Source organism: Lepidochelys olivacea, assembly GCF_965140295.1.
Source record: "Lepidochelys olivacea isolate rLepOli2 genome assembly, chromosome: 14".
NCBI classification, from domain to species: domain Eukaryota; kingdom Metazoa; phylum Chordata; order Testudines; family Cheloniidae; genus Lepidochelys; species Lepidochelys olivacea.
The window spans coordinates 14,713,824-14,735,841 of record NC_140424.1 but is presented as its reverse complement, the minus strand read 5'-3'; the positions used below and the strand labels follow the sequence as shown (position 1 = coordinate 14,735,841).

General features: G+C 48.8%; 1 protein-coding gene across 3 annotated transcripts in view; it reads right to left on the bottom strand.

Moving 5' to 3' along the window:
• The window catches only part of SLC16A5 (solute carrier family 16 member 5), a 30,023-nt gene extending 8,427 nt beyond the window's left edge, over positions 1-21,596 (bottom strand). The window contains exons 1-4 of one of the 3 annotated variants that reach the window (XM_084646546.1): positions 21,381-21,596; positions 16,653-16,897; positions 2,637-2,780; positions 25-891 (exon numbers count right to left, since the gene is read on the bottom strand). In XM_084646546.1, the coding sequence (XP_084502672.1) occupies positions 25-891; positions 2,637-2,780; positions 16,653-16,869 (1,228 nt within the window). In that variant the 5' untranslated portion in view covers positions 16,870-16,897; positions 21,381-21,596. Of the gene's footprint in view, positions 1-24; positions 892-2,636; positions 2,781-9,220; positions 9,353-16,652; positions 16,898-21,380 lie in introns of those variants that run through there. The other 2 variants (XM_084646547.1, XM_084646548.1) reach the window with 2 other exon arrangements.
• Positions 21,597-22,018: the final 422 nt, after the last annotated feature.

Genomic DNA, 22,018 nt, shown 5'->3' with positions numbered 1-22,018 from the left:
CCAATAACATTTTTGCGCTCTCACCTGCGAGTGGGGGTCCAAGGAGGATGGTGACGCTCTCCAGGATGGTGAAGAGGCCTAAGGCACTTGAGAACCTGTCCATCTCCACCACATCCATCAGCACCTGGAAGATCAGTGCCGCAATGCCACTCATGGACATGCTATAGATGAGGCAGTAGAGGATGAGCATGCTGAAGTCGGCAGAGATGATGCAGATGAGATTGCTGAGCCCATTGAGCAGCATGGCCAGGCTGAACAGGTAAATCCGCTTCCCAGTGAAGATATTGAGTCCTGAGAGCAGCCCAGCCATGGGGCGCATGAAGATATTAATGAAGCCAATGATGGAGATAAGGAGGGCGGCCTTGCGCTCCTCCACCCCGTTCCGGATGGCATAGGGCACCAGGTAGATGAGGGGCAGCACAAAGCCCATCACCATCCAGGCCACACCAATGGTGTAAATCTGGTAACCTTTGTTTTTGCAGAAGATATCAAAAGCCAGGTACTTCTGCAGCGTCTGCTTGCAAGCAGCAAACCTGGCCTGCTGCGGGGGCTCCACCTGATGAGGGGTGGCTCCGTTGGACAGCTGTGCATCTTCAGCTGAGTTGCCTGGCTCCTGTCCAGGGCTGGGCTGCAGCGGTGACCTGGGAGGCCCAAACTGGACTGGTCTCATCACGGCCCCACAGACACAAGCATTCAACAGCACACCGCCAAAGATGAGGAAAGTGTTTCTCCAGCCCATCTCATCCAGCAAGTACTGAGAAATCAACGGCCACAGTGTGAGGCCAATGGAGGCACCGGTGGATGCTAGGGCATTGGCCAAAGCCCGTCGGCGCACAAAGTAGTAGCCCAGCACAGTCACTCCCGCCTGGAAGCCAAAACAGGATCCTAGGCCTTTTTAAAAAAAAAAAAAAAAAAAAAGCAACAGCTTATTTCTATATAGTGCTTTTTTTGCTGGAAAGACCTCAATGACCCAAGCACCCCTTCTTCCACCACTGAAGTACTTCTCCTTCTGCAGTGCAGGATGTCAGCTCTACAGCAGCACACAGAAATGCTACTTGATAGTTCAGGATGGGAGGTGAAGTTGAATGCTGTACCTAGATGAAGTTGCAGGCAGCCTTCGGCTGGCATACATATCTAAACTGAGATGTGTCCAACAGGACACCCTATTCTTACTTCAATTGCTATGAGATTGTAAATGACCAGAAGTGGCCATGACTTCCATTTTACATCTCATGCAGCAGCAGCTCTGTGCCATACACAACACCATTTTGAGGCATTCGTTCACTAGGGGCTCAGAGAGAAGAGTGACGCTTATTGAATCCTCAACAGTACTAGGGCGTTGTTTGTAGGTCTCCCATCCAAACGTTGACCAATTCTAACTTTGCTTTGCTTGTGAGATCCCATGGGATCAAATCCCAAGGTGATCTGGCTGCAGACATTCATTGTTTTATGTTACTAGAGAGCAAGAGTCCAACACCACCTCCATAAGAGCTATTGAGAAGGGGAGAAGTTAACATAAGAATGGCCATACTGGGTCAGACCAAAGGTCCATCTAGAATCATAGAACTGGAGGGGACCTTGAGAGGTCATCTAGTCCAGTCCCCTGCACTTGTGGCAGGACAAATTGTCTAGACCATCCCTGGCAGGTGTTTGTCTAACCTGCTTTTAAAAATCTCCAGTGATGAAGATTCCACAACCTCCCTAGCCAGTTTATTCCAGTGCTTAACCACTTCCTAATGTCCAACCTAAACCTCCCTTGCTGCAATTTAAGCCCATTGCTTCTTGTCCTATTCTCAGAGGTTAAGAAAAGCAATTTTTCTTCCTCCTCCTTGTAACAGCCTTTTACATACTTGTACTTGAAAACTGTTCTCATGTCCCCTCTGTCTTCTGTTTTCCAGACTAAACAAACCCAGTTTTTTCAATCTTCCCTCATAGGTCATGTTTTCTAGACCTTTAATCATCTGTGTTGCTCTTCTCTGGACTCTAGCCCAGTATCCTGTCTTCCGACAGTGACCAATGCCAGGTGCTTCAGAGGGAATGATCAGAACAGGTAATCATCAAGTGATCCGTCCCCTGTCGCTCATTCCCAGCTTCTGGCAAGTTTCCATTTTTATTACTTCTGTACAAAACCCCACCACATTTTTATGTTTGTTCTTAGAAAAAAGGTGTCTCCATCCCTCTGTAAATTGGGAGGAGTGAAATATGGATACACACAATCCATCTGGATAACATTCCCCCCACACACCCCATTTCAGTTCCAGGGAAATTAGGGTCCGAAAAATGTGTTGCACTGTATGGGATATATGCTCCCTCCCTCCTCCTCAAAAATAAATCACCAGCCAGGTTCTAAAAGTGGTAGTCTTTATTTACTGATTGTCCCCATTTGGGACCCTTAGCCCTGTGGGGCTCACAGGAGAAGCAGTTCCTAGGGATCCCAGCTGAACAAGGGGTGGAGTAAAGGGGAGTGGAGAAGGGTACTGGCTATTCAGGATATGAATCCTACTGCGCTGCAGTTCTGATCTTTCCTGTTTGTCAGATGAGGGAAGGAACCTATGCACTCATTCTTCCCTGGACACTAGCTACATCCAAATACCAACCACAGTGATTTATTTTTCACGTCCGAACTTGGTACTCACCAGTAATGAAGCCGGCTGTTACGTAAAGCTGGCTGATGGACTTAGAGAAGGAGCTGGCAACCATGCCCACTCCACTGAGTAGGCCACCCAGCATCACAGTGAACCTGCAGCCAAATCGCTCCACCAAGATGCTGCAGAGGGGACCTATAAAGCAACCAAACAAGCATCAGGGCAGGAATCAAGGATGGACAAGTTCTGTCTTGGGTTTTACCCTAGTGGCTGCAGGAACAAAGCTCCACTTGTTCTGAGTGCACAATATGATTTAGTTTGGAATTCCCCTGTGATTGTCCCTGGTCATACAGGAATAAAATCCAAGTCTCCTGATACACCCCCCCCGGCCCCTCCCTCATCTTCTGCTTCACTTACGTCAGTAAGGGAGAAGACTCCTTTGATCTGATCATCCACTGGCCGTTGATTAGGGTACGAACAAAAAAAGGATTTCCATTATTCTGTGGGGTGGATTCTGGGTTGAATGGGGGCAGAAGGGAGGTTCTTCAAATGGAATTCTGTGTGCACATGGTATAGATTCTGCGCACATTCTGGAAGAGGAGAAGAACGTGACCTGGATTTCTGTGCCCACCGGGAATAGATTCTGGGAAGAGTTCTAGCTCCATTTACCGGTCTCTAGGAAGGGGGATGGAAGAGTGTGGCTTTTTATATGTTTTGCAATTAAATCTTACAAACATCTCTCAGCCTCCAGTTCCGTGTCAGGGCTCCCCCGCAAGCTCCCTGGGTGCACAGGGGCTGGAGCAGTCCACAGTGATACTCCTAGCCCCCTTTCCACCCCCATGGCCAGGTTTGCGCCAAGTCCAAAGAGCTTCCAGTTGGCTCCCTGCAGCACTCTGATCCCCTATAAAAGCAGAGCAATGGCTGGGGAGGGCTCCCGTACTGCAGGGGGGAGGGACATATTAGGGTGAGGGGGATATGAGGAGAAGAAGAAGGGATGGAGGAAGAAGAGAAGAGGATGAGTAGGATGGGCAGATACTCCAGATGCTACTCCAGTATAAAAAAAGAGAGAAAATGGTGGAATGCAGCACCCAAGAGACAGAAACAAGAGGAGCAAAATATGGAGAAAATCCACGCAACCAGAAACAGATGAATTCTTGTGCAAGTGGGCTCAGTTCCCAGAGACTTCCCACTTTGCCCAGGCTGACTTTGGCCTGGAGTCCCTGCCAATCACAGCTGGGAGGTGCTGGCTCAAGGAGAGCCAGTTCAAGCCTCAGGAAGTCCAGTAGAGTACTGGCTGTAAACTCTGAGAGACCCAAACTGGCTCATCGGGCACCAGCCTGGGAAATGGAAGATTTGAGCCCAGCTCTGACACAGAATTCTTGTGTAACCCTGGCAAGTCATTTAATTGCTTGAGACCTCAGTTTCCCTACATGGAAAAGGGGATAGTGCTTATTTCCTCTCCTACAGGAATGCTGTGGGGGTTAATTTGTTAATATATGTGAAGTGCCCAGATGCTTCACGGCTGGAGGCCTTAAAATGCTTGTACATAAGGCTAGTGAGAGTTTAGAGCTGGGTTCAAACTCTGCAGTGTGGGTTCAAATTCTGATTAAAAGATCACAGCAGCTGGTCAGAAGTTTCCCTTGCTGGATGTAATGACTCCTCCCATCTGACTCTGAGCCTCCAACAAAACCCTCTTTATACTGTTCCTTCCTCTCTCTCCAGCTCCACTTTCTTCAGCATCCGTTATGGAGCCAGTGCCTGCTGACAGTTCCCTGTGAGTGCTTTGCTGATGGGTCCCACTGGAACCTAAGCAGCTTCCAGGTCCTATCTCTTTGGGTTCCTGCTTGAAAACATTTCAGTAAGTGACTCTAAAACACTGGCAGTCCCAGAGCTATCTCTAAGAGCCAGCTCAGTGCTCTGCTTCCTGGGAAAGGAGCTGAAAACAACTGCAGGGCTAACCCGGAGGCACCGAGCCAAAGAGATGGAACGGCATTCCGAGCTCTCAGCAGTTTATAGCGAAGTAACAGAGTATCCAGTGTTTCTGAAGTCTAGAACTGGGCAACATTCAGCCAGGGCTGAGATTTCGCACTAAAGAAAAGACAGATCAGTCCCGAAACAAGTCAAGGATGGGAGAGAGATAGGAAGTGTCCTTGCAGATGATCATGTAGTAACAGAATGAGGGACACATTTTTGTCTGCATTAAAGTCAAACCTGTTAGGCTTACAGGCATTTAAGCTGTGGCCTGTGGAGTTGTGCATCTGCCTTGCAATTGCTCTGCCCCGGACAAAACTAATGCTGTGTTGCTGATGCAACTCCTTACGTCCATCAGTCCCAACACACTGGAAAATGGCGGGGGGGGAGAGGGAGTGTCATCAGCTCCCCTTTGAGGAGGGAGAAACTGAGCAGTGCAGTGATACAGTGAGAGATGTAGTCACAGAGTATAATGCTTCAAAGAGGCCAGAGCCCGTGTCTGCTGTAGGTCTCCAGTGGGAGGGCTGGGTTTTATTGTTTACATTGCTGGTGAACATTACATTGTTCTGCTAACAAGCGATTTCTATTCATCTAGCAAGGAAAAATATAATGCACAAGCAGTGGCCACTCTAGCTTTAGGCAGTATAGGCAGTTGTAAGGGTGGTAGGGGATGAGGCTGCCCATGGAGGGGCAGCTACCAGCTGGGGCTCTGGGGAATGGGAAGCAGCCAGGCTGCCTGGGCACCATTTCTGCCCCCTCCCCAATAGCTCCCTACCCCTAGCATGGAAAGACCACAGCCACTGAGTGCTTAGAGTCAGGGCTGCTTCTGGTGTCGCTGCAGGGCTTCCCCCACAAGTGCAGCGACACGCCTGGCCCTATGTCAGCGCCCAGCCCATGTGGTTCTGCTGCCTAGGCGGCCCCCAGCTCCTGCTCAGCCGCTGCTTCAACCCGACCACGTCTATGCTCTGGAGGCGCTGCTACCATGCAGGCTCTGAGCCCCATAGCAAGGAGCTCATCTGGAAAGGTGTGGGGGTTGCTGGGAATGCACAGTGCAGGGGGTGGGGTACAGGGGTCCGGCTGATGGCCTGGTGATATGGGGGGCCAAGGTGTGGAGCTGGGTGTGGGGCCAGGCTGGGGATACAGGGACCCCCACTCTATCCAGTGGGAAGGAGTCTGCCACCCCTTTTGTGAGGGGGATCAATGCCCCCAGCCTGGGTGGCTTTTTGCGGGGCGGGGGGGAGGGGAATATGTGTTGCTCATTATCCAGGGGCCAGGCTCTACAGGCTGGGAGCTGCCCTCTGCCGGTGCCCTGGTTTCAGACTGTTCCCATACCACGGGGTCTGTCACCAGTGCCCAGCAATCTCTGCAGCCCCGGGCCAGGATCTGGCCCATCAGCCTCCAACTCGGCTGCATGAGGTTCAGGGGTGGGGGTCACAGCAGCAAGGGAGGCACTGGGGCATCTGCCATGAACTCCCAAGAGGGTCGGTGGGGGGGCAGAACACTGAAGTTTCACCCAGGGTGGCCAATTGTCTTGAGCTACCTCTGTGCACAAGCAAGTTTGGATGTGTGCGTATATGGTCAGTTAAGTACATGTAAACTTATGCAGTTTTGGGGCATCTCATAGGCTCCTGGTAAATTGCTAATCTACCCCTTGGCATTGCAAATTTGGGTCACTTCTCTTTAGGGCTGGGTAAGAATAGCAGTGACATGCCGGCAAGTTGCTGGGGAGGAACATGCTCCTCTGTTTAAAGGACCTGTGTTCTAGTGGAAGAGGAGAGATGCTAGAGTTTCCCTTTTGTTCCTAAGAGGAGGCCCAAGGATTTTCAATTGTTTTTTTTTTTTTTAATATAATGTTACATACGTGAATCTAAAATGGTCACAAGCTTCAGCATCAGCAACTGATCAGAGTGGGAAAATAGCCTGGCTCATGTTTGTGGCCTAAGACAATTCGCTATTTGAAACAAAATCCACAATTGTCAAGCAAACAGCTGAGTTTGATTAAAATGAAGGCTGCAGCTGCCTATATTTTGATCTGCTTGAGAAACTTCACCTGTTCATGGCTGAATCAGCCTTTGAAAAGGTCATTGGCCAGCTCAGCAAACTGAGGGTGGAATTTTATTTCTGAGTGGGGGAACTTACAGGATGGTGATGTAGGTTAGCCAACCCCAAACATGTAGAATTAACAAATCCAGCCCTCTAAAACCACGAGACTGGCTTAAAAATCATGAGATTAAAAACAAAAAAAGCACATTAGATGTTTTTTTGTTGTTGTTGCCTTTTGGAGTCTGAGCCTTTAGAATGTGTGTTCTTCATGTTTTCAAGCTTTTCTCTGCAACCATAAAAGCTAGAGATTATTAATTTTTTTTAAATGAAAACTGAGAATCTCATAAAGGCTCATGAACCCAGTAGTAAGGAAGGGCTTGAAGAAAACAGTTTAAAAAAAAAATCACACGATTAGTGATTAGTGCGTAGAGGCTGCTCAAGACAATCTGCTGTGCTGGGCAATACTGATGGAGACTGTGAGTCAAATTCTACTTTTGCTTACAGCGGTGCAAAGCTGGGCGTAGTTCTTTTGAAGTCAGTGGAGTTTTGCAGCCCTACAGTGGGGTGAGAGCAGACCAGAGTGCAGGCAAGGTTATGTTTGCTTAAACCAACAAACCTTGAGGAACAGCAAATCTGGGCAGAGCCAAACTGTTAAGAGTTTTCAAACACAGGGACAAACTTGGGTGATAGAAGGATCATTTTAGAGATCTCAAACAATATTCATATCTATTGATCTCTCTCCCATAGAGGTTTCTATAGTGCCCATTGGTGGTCCATTGAAGCATTGCATGGGTGAAATAGATCTGTGTGCCAAGGTCTGTTGTGAACATTAGTGAGTCTTCTGCTCTTCCCGGTTTCTCGAATGTTCTGCTTGTGGGTGTATATATGTTAGCAGCGTTTTTGCAGAGCTGCCTAGCAGTCTTAGATGCCCCATTCCATGTTCAGCTTTGAAAGCCACAGCCAATGCATATTTGCATCCTTCCAGTTATGGTGAGTAAACTATAAAAAAGGTGAGTCTTACTGCAGGTTTTTAAATATCAGATTTTTTTATCAGAAATTTCCTCTGGTAGCTCATTCCACAGCTGTGCTCAAATGAGGACAACCTACCATCAGTTCCTACCCACTTCATCCTGCATTGCTCAAGGCAGCGCAGCTGTCCTGTCAGGCCATGGATGGAGATGCTGGAAATCACTGATATAGCTAAGTCCTTGCCTGTTGGTGGTGTTGCAGATCAAGGCCTTGTATCTGGACCAGTATCGGACGAGGAGACTTGGAAGATGCAACAGTACAATGGTGGTGTGCTCATGGCAGCCCGTCCTGCTAAAGAGGCAGCCCATAGCATCCTACATAAGCTGCAGCCTCTGTACTGCTTCCACCTTCCTCCATCTGGTCATCCATTGAAGACCATTGTGGCTACTGAAGTGGCATTGATGGAAGGTCACAACGCATACAGGAAGTGTTAAAAATTCTTATGCAAGTCTGCTGAGGAGTAACTGACATGACCAACAGGTTATGAGGATTTATTACTGGGGAGGACTTAATTTCATACAACTCTCCTGAGCATGAATTTTCTTAACAAAGCCAGTGGATGGCAAGGAATATCTAGGGGTCGATTGGTTCCCTCATGATTTTGTTTCCTTCTTTTGCAGTAAACATACTGGAGTAGAATTCCCCCGTTAGTATGAGCTGGGCAGAACAAGGAAGGGAGAAAGAACAAGCTGTAACAGATGCTTGAAGCACTGTAATCAGGTGGCCTCCTGCTTTAAGGGCTGGAGGCCTAAAGTCAGCCAGCTCTATCCAATTAGCCCTGCCTGCTGCACCTGGGGTGGGGTGTGTGGTTTAATTAGTAGAATCAGCTGACTATGGAGGAGCTGATTTCCCCCTATAAAGAGCAGCTGGAAGCTGGGTGGGGGGTGTTGCTTGGGGGGAGAGAGACAATGAGAGGGAAGTGGTAGTGAGGGACTACAGAGACTTCTGGGAGGGAGTACGCCCCAGGAGGGAATGCTGAGCCTTCAGGGAAAGGGCTTAAGGTAGTGAAAGGCTGGGAGTATGGACTTGATGGGCAACTTAAAACTCTATTTTGGGAATTATTTTGTTTTAATAAATCTAGTCCCAAGGAGGAGTTGTAGCTGAACCAAAAAAAGTTTTAGTAGCTTGATTGAGAGAGTCCTGTAAAGTGGGGAAAACGAGGCAGAGCGACCTGAGGTCATGAGGGGGTGCTGTGGAGGTGGCCAGGCTGTTCACGAGCACCTCTGGAAAGTGCTCCGACATACCCTGAGGTTCTAAGGCTATGTCTACGCTATGGGAATGATATCAACATAGCTATGCTGCTGTAACCCTGCAGTGCAGATGCAGCCTACAGTGACAAAGTGTTTTTTCCCTCGCTGTAGGAACCCTGCCTCCCCAAACAATGGTAGCTAAGTTGATGGAAGACTGTTTCTGTCAACCTCGCTGTGTCTACACTGGGGGGTTATGCTGGCATAGGTCCGGTGTTTAGGGTTTGGCTTTTTCACTCTGCTGACCAGCATAGAATTCAGGTTGTCCTATATTGTAGGGGTAGAGCAGGGCTTAAATCAGTGCAACAAGGGTGGAAAGGCACAACAAAAGCCACACACACTCACTCTGAGCCTGATTCTCTTCGCATGTTGATTTCACACCACTTTGACTCCACTGAATACAGTTGCGTTACTCCTGCTTCACACCAGTGTAAGGAAGGCAAAAGCCAGTCCCTCTGTACTGTAGCTGACCCCAGGCTGAAATGGAGAAATACTGACTGGTATGCAGAGTAACTACAACTGGCTTGTAATTTACTGGTTACATAATGTCCTATAAAGTGCACCGGAGTTAGTCTTTGGAGAGTAAATTTAATTAGCATGAGCCAAACTGTTAAGAGCTTTAATTAGCATGAGGCTGGACTTTCCTTATCAGTTGGATGGCTTTCTGATCAACTTAATGTCTTTGTATGTGACTTTGCACTGTAGCCCTGAGCTCCCATGAAACAGTTGTTTGTAGTCAGGAAAATAAGAGCAATGGTATTTCCATCCTGATGTGCACCAAGTAAGATGTTCCCAACAGGATCTGGATAGAGATTGACATTAGTGCTGTGCCTGGTCTAAGAGAGCCTTTTAAAGCCAGTGGGCCCTGTGCTCTTTCCCACTGATATCAGGAGATGCTGTGTGCACAGATGGAGGGCAGCGCATGGAATGCTCAGCTGTTTCCAGATGTGAGAGGAGAAGGTATCCATCTGTGTCAGGAGAAACCCTTGGTGAGCTCTATGGTCCTGTCTTTATTTTCTTTTTGGAACAACTCTGCCGGAGGGTTGCTTCTCCTGCCAACTCCTGATGCCTCTGGCCCCTCGTTTGCCTTTTCTTAGGCCTCATCTCTGTTACAAGGGGTTGATTTTCAAAAGCACTCAGCATTGGCCTACTTCTGCTGTGCAACCTGACCCAGTTACAAGTGTTGGGGTCAGTCGGATGTAATTTGCAGAGAATATATTCAGGCTTGGGTCAGGTTAAGTAGCCTCTTATCACTGAGGGCTTGTTTAGGTGAACAATTAGTATGGGGCGAGTTGGGGCAAGAAACCACCCTACACTAGCTTGCCAGGGTCTAACTGTCCATGTGCATATACACCCTGGTGAAGCGCTTTTGAACAATTTGTTAACAGGCTTTGATCTAGTCCCATTTCAAAGATGCAAATGGATACTTAGACCATGGCAGATTAGTGAGGGGTAGATTTACAGCCCAGCTTGCTGCAAACTAATTATTCATGTAGACAGCCCTTAGTTTGAAGTGTGTATATTTTGGATTATTATATTTCGGGAGGACGGGTACAAAACAACTCCACACACTCAGGCTTGGGTTGGGTTTGGGATTGGCTGTAGTCTACTCAGGTTTGGGTTAGGCTTCTAAATTGGGCTGTGCTCTGCTCCAGTTGAAGTCAGGGATAGAGATTTCAGTGGGAGCTGAAAATTCCACCCACCGACCTCAGCCATGCTGGGAACCTGGATATAACGTGGTCAGCCCCTGGACTCCATTACAGTCTGGCTTGTTTTGGCTGGGTACATGGAACAGAGCTAAGTGCAGTTAAGTCCCTATCTACATCACAATGTGGATTTACATTGTAAATGTGTCTCATGATATATTTGACCCTTAAGGCCCCATCCATGCTAACTACAACCTTGTTCAAATGCAGTTTCTGCTAGCAGCATTCTAACACCAATTGACTATTGATGAGAGCAGTTATTTTTTGAGAACCAGGATAGACCTAAAGTTCCATCCATACAGCAAGATGTCAGGGGACAAGATGTTGTAAGATGGGTTGGCATTCTCTGGATAAACATGCCTGAAATGTATAATCATGTTTCTGTCCTGTAAATAACAGATAATTCCATAACCCAATCTGATCACACCTACACAAACAAGATCAAATTGTATTATAATGCAGTCCCTGCTGCCTTCCAACATGGTAAATTTTAGACTGTCCCCAGAGATCATTTTTACCATGGTTTTATAACATGATTATAACATGAGTCTCAAATCAATAATCCCTACATCCCCAATGGGTAGGGAAACCATGCTTGCATGCTAACGAATATGTTTAAACATGGCTCTAGTTAGCACATCTCTGATTCCAGCAAGGACAAAGTATCAGTTACCTAGGTTAGTGGTTTTCAACTGTGGGCTGCAGACCCCTGGGTGTCTGCAGACTGTCTAAGATTACCTCCATTTGAAATTTTTTAGGGGTTCGCAAATGAAAAAAGGTTGAAAACCACTGACCCTAGTTGGAATCTGCTAATTCTAGTAGGGTGGTTGTTTTTGATATATGAAGACTTGATTATTTAGTGCTATTCCAAAGGATGATCATTTAGTTCTGGGCCATATTGTACACAAAGGGGATTAATTTTAATAAGGAAAGATTTTGAGATTTGCTGCTAACGATCCAACATGGTTCATGTCACTTTCCAAGAACCCAGCTTCTGCGTATGGTAATTTAATAGGCATTTCCTGTACTAAGATGTTATAACTAGAACTAACACTCAAGGATGTTTAAAATGCTATGGCCTAAATTTTTAGAAGTGACTATAGTGATTTTGGGTGAGACACTTTGACGGGGCCTGACTTTCAGAAAGTGCTAAGTACCTGTCCTCTGGAAATCATGTGTCTCATGTTGGGCACCCAAAATCTCTAGTCGCTTTGGAATATTTAGGCCTCTGTGCACGTATTACTCTGCTAGATACCAGTGTGAACTGCTCCATCTCCACAGGGCTTTAATTGCAATACCCTTTAAATGAAATAGTTTCCCATGAGGCTTCTTCTGCACCTATGCCTTACATTTTTGCGTCCAGCTGTTTCTACTGAGGTGCAACCTCCTTTGAATGCCTCACCTGGTTGTCAGCTGCCATGTATTTTTCACCCCATTTGGGACAAATCAGACAGCAACTGGTTGCTTCTGACGAGGCCTTAGCATCAGCATGACTCAGTGTTTTGTTTTGTTTTTTTTTAAATTTTTTTAAAGCGTTACCTCTAACCAGAACGGGGTGTGGTGGTATGCGTGTGTAACCAGGAAAACAGTTCAGATGTTGAACCCTAGGCAACATGCTCTTCTCCTTTCCCCTAGTACCAGCTCAGATAGTCTGTTTACAGAACAATCACAGGAGAGACAGATGGAGAGAGATACACAGAGAGCTGAGCAAAACACACTCCATTCCAGGGGGAGTTCTGGAGCCAGCTGGATTTTTATTTTATTTTTTTCCTCTCCTGGTCATAAGAGTCTTGAAATCCAACACGATGGGCCCCATTTTAGTTGTCACCCCCTGATTGTGCAGAGGCCGGGGGGGGGGGTGGAGTGGGTTTTCCTTGCACACCTGTATTACTCTGATCTCTGGTTACACAGGCAGGGGAGTTGCAGTGCTGGCCGTGAGAGGCTACAGCTAGCTCAGGGAGCATGCTCTGCACAGGAGGTGTAAGGCACGGCTCTTCAGGACTGTGCTACTGGAAGCCTCCTATTCCTCTTCTGTCTATAGTACTTTTATGGCCCCCTTGCTGAGATATCTGAGCACCTCCCAACACTCTGGTAAGGTAGAGCAGTGCTATTATCCATGTTTTACAGGGGAGGAACCGAGGCACAGAAAACCTAAGTGATTGTCTCAAGGTCACACAAGGAGTCAGTGGCAGAGCCAGGGATTGGAGCCATGTTTTCCGCGTCCTACGGTTGCACCTTAACCACTAGGCCAGCCTTCCTAACTCCTTGTGTTTTTCAGGCGTAGCGTTCTCTCACCAGGACTTAAGCCTTTCTAGGAGCAATCCAAATAATCAGACGGCTCGCTTTCCCCTCTTGAAAAAGTATGTGTACTTACTAATACCAGAATCTAAAAGTAAGATGGAAAAACCTATTAATAGCTGACCAGAGTTACTCCCCTTCCAGCCCTACCAGTGACAGATTGTTCTCTCCAGAACATCCCTGAGGGTTTTGTTTATCGAGTTCAGCTGCAGGGGCTGCCACTGCGAATTGATCAGTCATTGTGATCTTACTGTTGGGAAATCTTTCCTGACATCCAGCCTACATTTCCCTTGCACCATTTCACCCTTTTATGTAATTATGAATCCGTGACTCAGCTTAAACCATTTTAATTTCTCTTTGAGTTATTTAATACTCCGAGGCACTTCTGTAGCCAAGATCTGCCAGAATGGGCCAGATGTTTTATGGGTGCAACTCCATTAGGATCACACCAAGCCCCGTTGTAGCGGGCAGTCACCCTGCTCTGCCTCTGAAGTGGTGAAAAGCCTTGGCTGATTGGGGAAACAGCCACAGCTTGGGCCATGCCCCAATCGGGCCACAACTGGCCCTATAAAAGGAGCTGAGAAAGAGTCTCTCTCTCTAGCAGTGGAGAGAGAAGGACCTGGCTGCCTGGGAGCTGAGCAGGGTACCTAGAGTGGAGCAGGACTGGGGGAAGGCCAGAGGAGCTGGGGAGCTCTAGCCTGGAAAATACGCAGGCTGCAGGCCTAGCTAAAGGCCAGGAAAGGTACTGGGGCTACAGAGGGGTAGCCTGGGAATAGGCAAAGGCAGCAGGTCCAAACCCCTTTGCCAATGATGAGTGGTTTACAGACTGCAGTCTGCCCCAGTGAGTGGGGGGCTAGATGGTGACTGGCAGTAGCCACTGAGGCAAGGTGGGGATAGAGGGTTGGGGGTTCCTCTGGATGGGGAGACCCAGAGTGTGGGTGTTCTGCCACAGGGCAGCACCCCAAGGTAAAGAGGCACCGGGGTCCGGGAGGGACAAGGGGACCAGCGGCAGGCGAGACACGGGCCTGCGGAGGGTGCTCCGAAGGCTGGAAAGAGCTAATTCCTGAGACTACCAGCAGGAGGTGCCGGACCAGTGAGTCATCACCTCGCTACACCTGTTCTTTTAGCTTCTTCTTACAGGTCAGTTTCCTCAGGCCCTTAGGGAGACTTGTTGCACTGATGGACTCCAAAAGTAAGACCAAGGATTTATTTTTGATTCTTAAACATCTAAAGTGTCCCTGGTTTTCTGTCACTAGATGGAAGGCTGTTCTGCATATGATTTTAGTATGCTATCTCATGATATTCTTCAGCTAGGTAAAACAGAGGAATAAAGCTAGCACATGTCCTCAGAGTGCTAATGAGATCGTAAACACTCAAACTTTGGTCTTGTAGTTACCTAGTTACCATGATTCAACAGAGAGAGAGGGTTTTTTTTTCCCCATGGCCTATATAGATCAGCTTTACCTGTGTAGTATTTCTGGGTGTACATGTATCACTGTTACATAATTATAGATACACATTGATAAAGGCATATCTGTGTGCATTATACTACATGGGATATAGAATACTATTTCTTATTTTATAGTGGCTACAGGTCAGCTCAGTACCTCGCAGCACAGCTAAAAGGACAAAGTCCCTGCCCCAGAGAGCTTACCGTTGTATCTAGACATGAGGTAACAAGGGCAACAGAACAATAGGCTGGGGGTGGAGGAAGATGGGCAGAGGTCATGGCAATAAGATGTAAGGGCATGTGAGCAACGTAGTTGGGAAGGGGTTATAGGATAAGTATGCACATATAGACATAATAGTCACTTTGTTGAGTCCCTTCTTGTGCATGTCAGGGTAGAAGTGAGTCTTTGGGAGGGAGTTAATGGGTGGGAGGACTGTTCTGGTCCCATAAGATGTAGCTCTAACAAGCCTTGAGCAAAGAACTCCTAGCCCTGCACTCAGTAAACAGTACGTCTAATCCCAGCTTTATTACTGACTCGCTACATGATGTTGGGCAAGTCGCTCAAACTTTTGGGATCTCAGTCCCTCCATCGGTAAAATGGGGCTGCTAATACCTCCCCCGTGGACTGTGAGGATTAATTAATTACTAACCACATAGCTCTTTGATCATGTTAAGTGCTGCTAACTGTTGTTAATCTTGTAGCTTTCTTTTTCACCATGGCTCCTCACCCTCCCTGGCCTCCCAACCCTGGATCATGTGTGGATGGCTGTACTCCTTGCACAACCTGGGAATAAGCATTTTAATACAAAGCGCATTCCTGCAAAGGAGATCAGCTTTCAGGCCTGGAGATACACAAGTAAGTAGCGAGGGTTGTGACTGGGGCCATATGTGGCACAGCTGCCTGCCTGGTGATCGTTTCACAGCATCACATCTCTGTTTCAGAAGAGACTCCCAGTGACAATGCTCAGGCATTTGGTCACACACACAGCCACAGTGGAATCTGCACCCCTGCTACAGGGGCAGAGTTCAGAGTCCCCAGAGGTTTCAAGCCCTGGAGCTCTGCTGAGGCAGCAGCTCTGGCAAAGCAAAAGGCTGAGACCAAAGAGCATTTTAGGGGCTAAGGAGCCAAACCAGTGAGCTAGAGGAAATGGAGCATTGGCTCTGGGGTGCCAAATATCAGCCAGAACTCGCATTCTCATATATGGCTCAGTCATCCCTGGTTTATGTGGGCTTCCACTAATGTGTCCCAGGCTGCTGGGCCCCTAGCCATGGAAAGTCTGCCAGCCTGTGGTGGCACAAGATGGTCACAACTTCCCCTCCACTAGGAGGGCCCCCCACCCCTGACAGCAGGGGAACCCCGAAAGTGGGCAACAAACTGGCTGGGAAATCATGTCCAGTAAGCGCCCCTGCTCCAGCCTCCGTTGGTGTGGCTCCTAGGAAGTACATGGCAGAAACTAAAGCAGCCTTCACTTAGAAAAGATACCCAAACACCCCTTATACCTCCCTTCCGTGCAGGGATGAAACTGGCCCAAACTCTGTAGCTCAGCGTGACTCGCATAATTCAGAGATAAAAGTCCCCTGACCACTATGAACTGAGTCTGAGAGAGCTGGAGAAGACCACAAACTTCTTTGGTTCTGTGAAGCTCTGAATCAGCCCAGCTCCATGAAACTCTTTCCCTGATGTAACTGGCAGCTGCCTGGGTTTTGTGTCACAGCCCGAAGAGTTGCATTTAACACCATTGTTTTGTATTTGAGGATCTAGACTATATGGGTCTAGCAAAAACATCTCAGCATCCCTTTAAACATGGAGGGCAAAGTTGTCCCATTGCACATGCTAGGAGACTTGCTCTCTGGGGACAGAGAGAGGGAAGGGACAGGTGTATCAGATAGGCTATTCAAAGGACTGTCATGGAAGAGGAAATGCATTTTTCCCATTCTGGAGAAGACAGCGTGAGAAGAAGATTGTCTTAGGCTTTTGTCTCTCTGGCATCTGGCTTACCCTGCCAAGGTGCCTCAAGGCTGAGCTGGAGAGATGAGGGAGCTCAGCATCTATGTCCCATTCAACCTGTGACCTCTCTACTTTGATGCTCAGAAAAGGCCAATAGTGCTGGAGAGACCCACCAGACTCCTTTCATGCAGGCCACTGAACAGCCAATGTTTGGTCACGATTCATGTTTGGGTGTTGTCCCCGTCCCCATAGCCATCAAACTGCCAGTATATAGCTACCTTAATGACATTTTAAAGGCTCATTAACTAAATGAAGCCTGTGTACTGGCTTAGCCAGGAGAGGAAGCTGAAGGCAGCTACTTGGCATTTTACTCACCACCTGCGTGCAGCACTGCTGTCACGATGGATGGGAACCATGACGTCTCACTGTTGGTGGCTTGGAACTCACGCTGCAGGTCTGTGAAGAAGACCCCAGTGGAAGAGGGGAAGCTCAGCGTTAGCCCCTGAAGCAGCACAGTGGCCAACAAGACCATCCAGGCCCATCCCCGGTCCTGAGCGTTGGAAATCCCATGTGCTGCTGCTCCTCGGGACATTTCCACTTTTACCTCCTTCCAAGCCAACCTGTTTGAAAAATCAGCTCAGCTGTCAGACGGTAGCACTTGGAGCAATGCAAGGAGAGTCACAGCACAGACACCTGCTCTCTGGCCAGGAGAACCAATGCCTGCTAAGCCTTGCTCAAAACACCTTCCCGTCTCTCACCACGGGATCCTGGCACCAAAGTGCCTGGGAAACAAGCCACCTTTCCCTTTTATTTCAAAAGAGGCTGAACATGTTCAGGTACAGTCCTGAACACACCCCCTTTGAGGTATGAATTGGTCTTGCCCAGCTCCCTCCCAGAGCTTGTTTTCCCTTTCACCTGCTTCCAGCACACAGTCCCCTTGCTGAGGGTAGCTAAGGTCATAAAATCCTCATGCTAAGGAGGGAAGGAAGCTCATGCAAATACCAACAGTAGTAAAAATTATATATAGCGCTGCTGAGTAGGACAAGCAGAGCTGGGCACCTCTGTGCAGACTCTGTCTGCTCCTGGGTACAATTCAAGCTGCAAACCATGATCTTTAAAGTCTTTTACAGCTTGGGATTTGGTAATCTCAGTGACGTGTCTCATTCCACCCTGTCTCGGCCATGGGAGACTCTCTGCGGCGGTTCCCAGGGTTGATCTCTCTGGGTCCTGCAGCATGAAACGTTCAGCTGAGAGCCCCTCCTCCCCTGCAAAAAGTGTGTTCCTCTTTGGCTGCCTGCCGGGCTGCATGGGCCGTGACCTTCAGGGCACAGTGCAATGCTGAACACTGATACAGGGCTTTTCACCTGTGGATCTCAAAGCACTGTTCAAAGGATGGTCACTGTCCCTATCCTCATATCACAGCTGAGGAAACTGAGACAAAGAGAGGGAATGTGTGTGACTTTACCCAGGGTCTGACAGGGAGACGTTGGCAAAACTAGGAATGTAATGTAGGTCTCCCGACTCCGAGCCTGAGGCTCTAGCCACAGGCCCCAGCCACGGGCCCCTAGTGCCGCCTTGTAATAAATAGTGATCTGGTTTAGCAGTTGGTTGAGGATTTGTCTGGGTTTTAAAATTTTGATTTATTTGTATTCCTGTAAAGTAAACTCTCTTATATCCGTTCATGGAATAATCTACGCTAGCTCAGCATTTCAAAGGCCCCACCCTTTACTTTAGTTAACTGGGAGTCCATATTAAACAGCAGGCTGGTACCAGAATAGCCATTCTATAAATGAATATGATTAACGTGTGTGTGTGTGTGTACACATATACTGGGTAGGCAAGTTCACTCTATTATTAAACATATATATTACAGTAGCAACCAAAAGCCCTGCTTGAATCTCAGGCCCTAATTGTGCTAGGTAGTGTGTCCACAAACAGATAGTCCTTGCTCTGGAGCCCAGACAGTCTAAAAGAGACACAAACAGATGAAGGCTTTGGTGTGGAGACATAACATACAACCGAACCTGGGGATGATTGGCACTGTTTAATTCTTTGTATGCTGTGGCTGGGCAGAGATAATGCTACTGACTGGTTCATGGTCTTTCCCTTTGGTGTGATCAGATTGTTCTGTATTAGCTGGCTCATGGTCTAAAGTCTGTCCCCAGTAGTCACAGACCCAAAGACAGCAACCCAGAACATTGCAGTTCAACTTGTCTTTGTTCTCGATTGCACGGCTCAGACTGTTTTGTCCAGCTAATGATCCCTGCCACTCCCAGTTCCACCAGGTTTCCTATTTATACTCACTCACTGCCTACTAATTAATCTCTCATTACAATGCACACCTGCTGTAGCTTTCAACCAATTTCTCCATCTACTGTATATCGTTACAGGCCAAGTTTCCCTCCTCAGCAATCTGATTCACTAGTTTGTCTGCCCATGTGCCACTCCCTGAAATAAATGCTGAGACATTCTGCTTATAATATACTGACTAATGCAAGGAATGCCAGTGATCAGAGTGTCATGCCAGCTGCTTTCTGCCTGAACAAAAGTAAATGGAAACAAGGTCATTCTGGTGCCAATTTACCTGGCTCTGCCAAGTGGAACAACAAAAGAAACGCAGCTGTACAAAGCCTGGTATTAACTCTCCCTGTGGTAATTAAGTGATCACAGCAGTAAGTATGAGCACATTAGGACCATGTGAATTGCTGTACTAGAAATCCATCTAGTCCAGTAGCCTGTGTCTCATTAGAGAAAAGTGCAAGAAACCCTTTGTAATTCACCTGGTCGCTTGTGGAATGCTACAGCAGGTGGCGGTAATCTCTTCTGACCACATCTGAGGTTCATCTTAAGCCCCTCTGAGGCACAAAGGGCAGCTATCCCCTGAAATATTACTAGCCTTGTGTAAGAGCAGAATCTGGTTTTAGCAGTGTGTCTGTCTCATGCTTTGTTAAAGGTGTTTCTTAGTGTGTTAATTTAGTGCTCCTGGAAGATGCTGGATTAACAGTCCTGGACATTGACTATGCCTTTCTGCATTGACACCAGAGGCAGCTGTTCTTTCACATTGCCTCTCGGTTATGGTTCAAGGTTGGGACCACTACTGAGGCTAGTTGGTCTCCATGGCTGAGTCAATCTTGGGTCAGTCAAGGTTACCAATATTAGTGATTTTTGAAAATGTACTCTGGATACCTCTCCATTGGGGCTTGAACTGAGATCCAGCAAACACCTTTCACATAAACTACTGAACAGCCATCAGAGGAGACCAGCTGTCAGTCACGGATGGATTGCTCATCCTTACTGAATTTGAACCTTTCTCCCCATTGCTAATTCCCCATGCCATCCAATCCCTTGTCTGCTCCTTTTCTGAAATGGACTGAACTCTTAGCCAGACTGGAAGGTGAGCTGACAGCCAATTGAAGGGTCAAATGCCAAGAGTCCCAAGGGAGTGGAGTTCAGTAGAGCACAGCTTGTTTTCTTTGTAACCAAAATGGCTGGAATTGTAGCTACTGAAATCCAGCGCCTCTTCCCCTGTGGGGAACGTTGCATTCTCAGATACTCTTTTGTGTTATTGCCTAACACATCCTCCAAGGATGACTGAAAAGCTTGTGCAAACTTCATTGTTTTACTCCCACGGTTAGAATATTGTCCACTCATTTGACAAAGTCCTTTCGTCCTGTAGGGCCTGATTCTGATCCCATTAAAGTCAATGAGAGTTTTGCCAGGGGCATTAACAGGAGCAGGATCAAGCCGCTCATTACTTGATTTTCTTAGGTAGGAGACAGCAGGCCCTAGTTGTTAGTGCTCATGACTGAACATCAAGAGACACGGGTTTCAGGCCCAGCTCTGCCACTTTGCTGACCCTATGATCCTACCAGTTGGCCTCGCTGTGCCTCAGTTTCCCCACCTGTAAAATGGGCTTAAGTCTATGTACACACCTGGAGGTCTTTTTTTAGGTGCTCGGCTGTGGCCCTTTCATGAGCAGTTTATGGCAGTGAAGATGGTGGAACAGTGCTGCCACTTCCTTGGGAACAGGAGGACCGGGGTGGGGTGGGGAGAGCAGCATTGGGGGTGAAGTTTTGAGTCCCTTGTTCTCTGTGCTAATGGGCAAGGGAGAGACAAGGCAGGAAAAGATTTGGTGTAAGGTGAAACCCAGAGTCGAGATGGCTAGTTCCAGTGCTTTTGCCTTTAGTTATCCCTGGGAAGGCTGGGCTGTCAGCAGACAAGGATCCAGCCTTCTCTCCGCAGTCATTAATGTTAGGTCAGTGATTAGAAGAGTGTCCCATCCATGATTTGGTTAGGAGGGATGAGGCCCCCACCTTGTGGGCATTACTCAAACCTGGCTGGAGGAGCAGATGTGGCGCCCTTGGGTAATTCTACTCAAGATCTCCAGTGCCAGGGGTGTTTCTGGTTCCCTTGCTGAGGGGGCATGGGAGGGGATCAGGGCAGTCGGGTGTGGAAGAGGAGAGTTTCCGGGGAGACTTTGGAGCCCAGTGGCAGATCTGTTTGGGACTCTGCCCAAAGGGCCCACAGGGGCTTTGGGCCAGAGGGGTCCAAACTCTGGCAGGAGGCTGTTTACCTCCACCCAGGCAGTCCCTGCCCAAAGCCCTGGCCGCAGTCCCCGCTGACTGTCCCGCACCTCGCGGGGGGCAGTGCCCTGGCCCAGTTCCAAGGCAGCAGGCGGACAGGGCTCCCTCCTTCAGCCTGCTGCGGGGGATACCCCGGGGGAGCAGCGCCCTGGGCTGAGCCCAGCCTGCCTCCCCCCGGGCCCGGCAGCAAGGGGTGGCACTGCCGGCAAACAGCCCCTGACCCCTCCGCCTTCCCTCTCCGGCTGGGTCACTGAGCGCAGCCCCGGGCACCCCGGAGCGGGGCACCCCGGAGCGAGGCACCGCAGAGCGCTGGGGCTGAGCCGCCCGGCTCCCGCCGGGGAGTGGGATCCCAGCCGGGGCCCCTGCCCGCTTGTTGGCGGGACGGTAACCGTGAGACCCCCCGCCCCCTCGGGGAGCGCCCAGCCCTGCGAGCCGGGCTCCCTTCCGCTCTCTGGCTGTGCAGGACCCAGAGCTCTCCTGCGGCTGGCCGCCCCCTTCCTCCCCGGCCCGCTCCGCTTACCTGTTCACACGGGCCCCTCCATCCGGAGTGACTCCCACCCAGAGCCCGGGGAGGGAGAGAAAGAAGGAGGGGAGCGCTCCGAGGGCACCCGCGGCTCTCCTGCTCCTTCCCCCGGTCCTCTTCCTGGAAGGGCCGTCCTGGCTTCTCTCCTTCTCCCTGCTAGGGAGGAGACGCGGCGGTTGCAAGCCAACGGAGCAGCTCAGGGCAGGCACATCTCTGGCTAGAGGGGGAAGTTCAGGGGCGGGTGAGTTCATCCAGTGGGAGAGGACTGGATCCACTGGGGATTACACAGCATCTGGGGGTTGAGGGGCACTGGGTCTCTTGGTGAAAGGTTAGATCCACTGTGGGCGGAGTGGAGGTAGAATTGGGAAATTGTTAGATCCAGTAGGTATCACTAAGTGGGGGGAGGGGAACACCAGATGTTGTGAGAAGTAATTTCATCTCATCAGGATCACAGATGCTCTGGGGAAGAGGGTAGATCCACAGGGCACCACATGGGAGCCAGTGGGGGATGACATTGTTTTGTTGGGAAAAGGTTCCATCGACCAGGAATATCATGGGATCCGGTGGAAATTAACTGGCTGTTTTTGGGAAATTATTAGATCCGCCATGTGCTCACACAGCATCTAGTGGAGGGT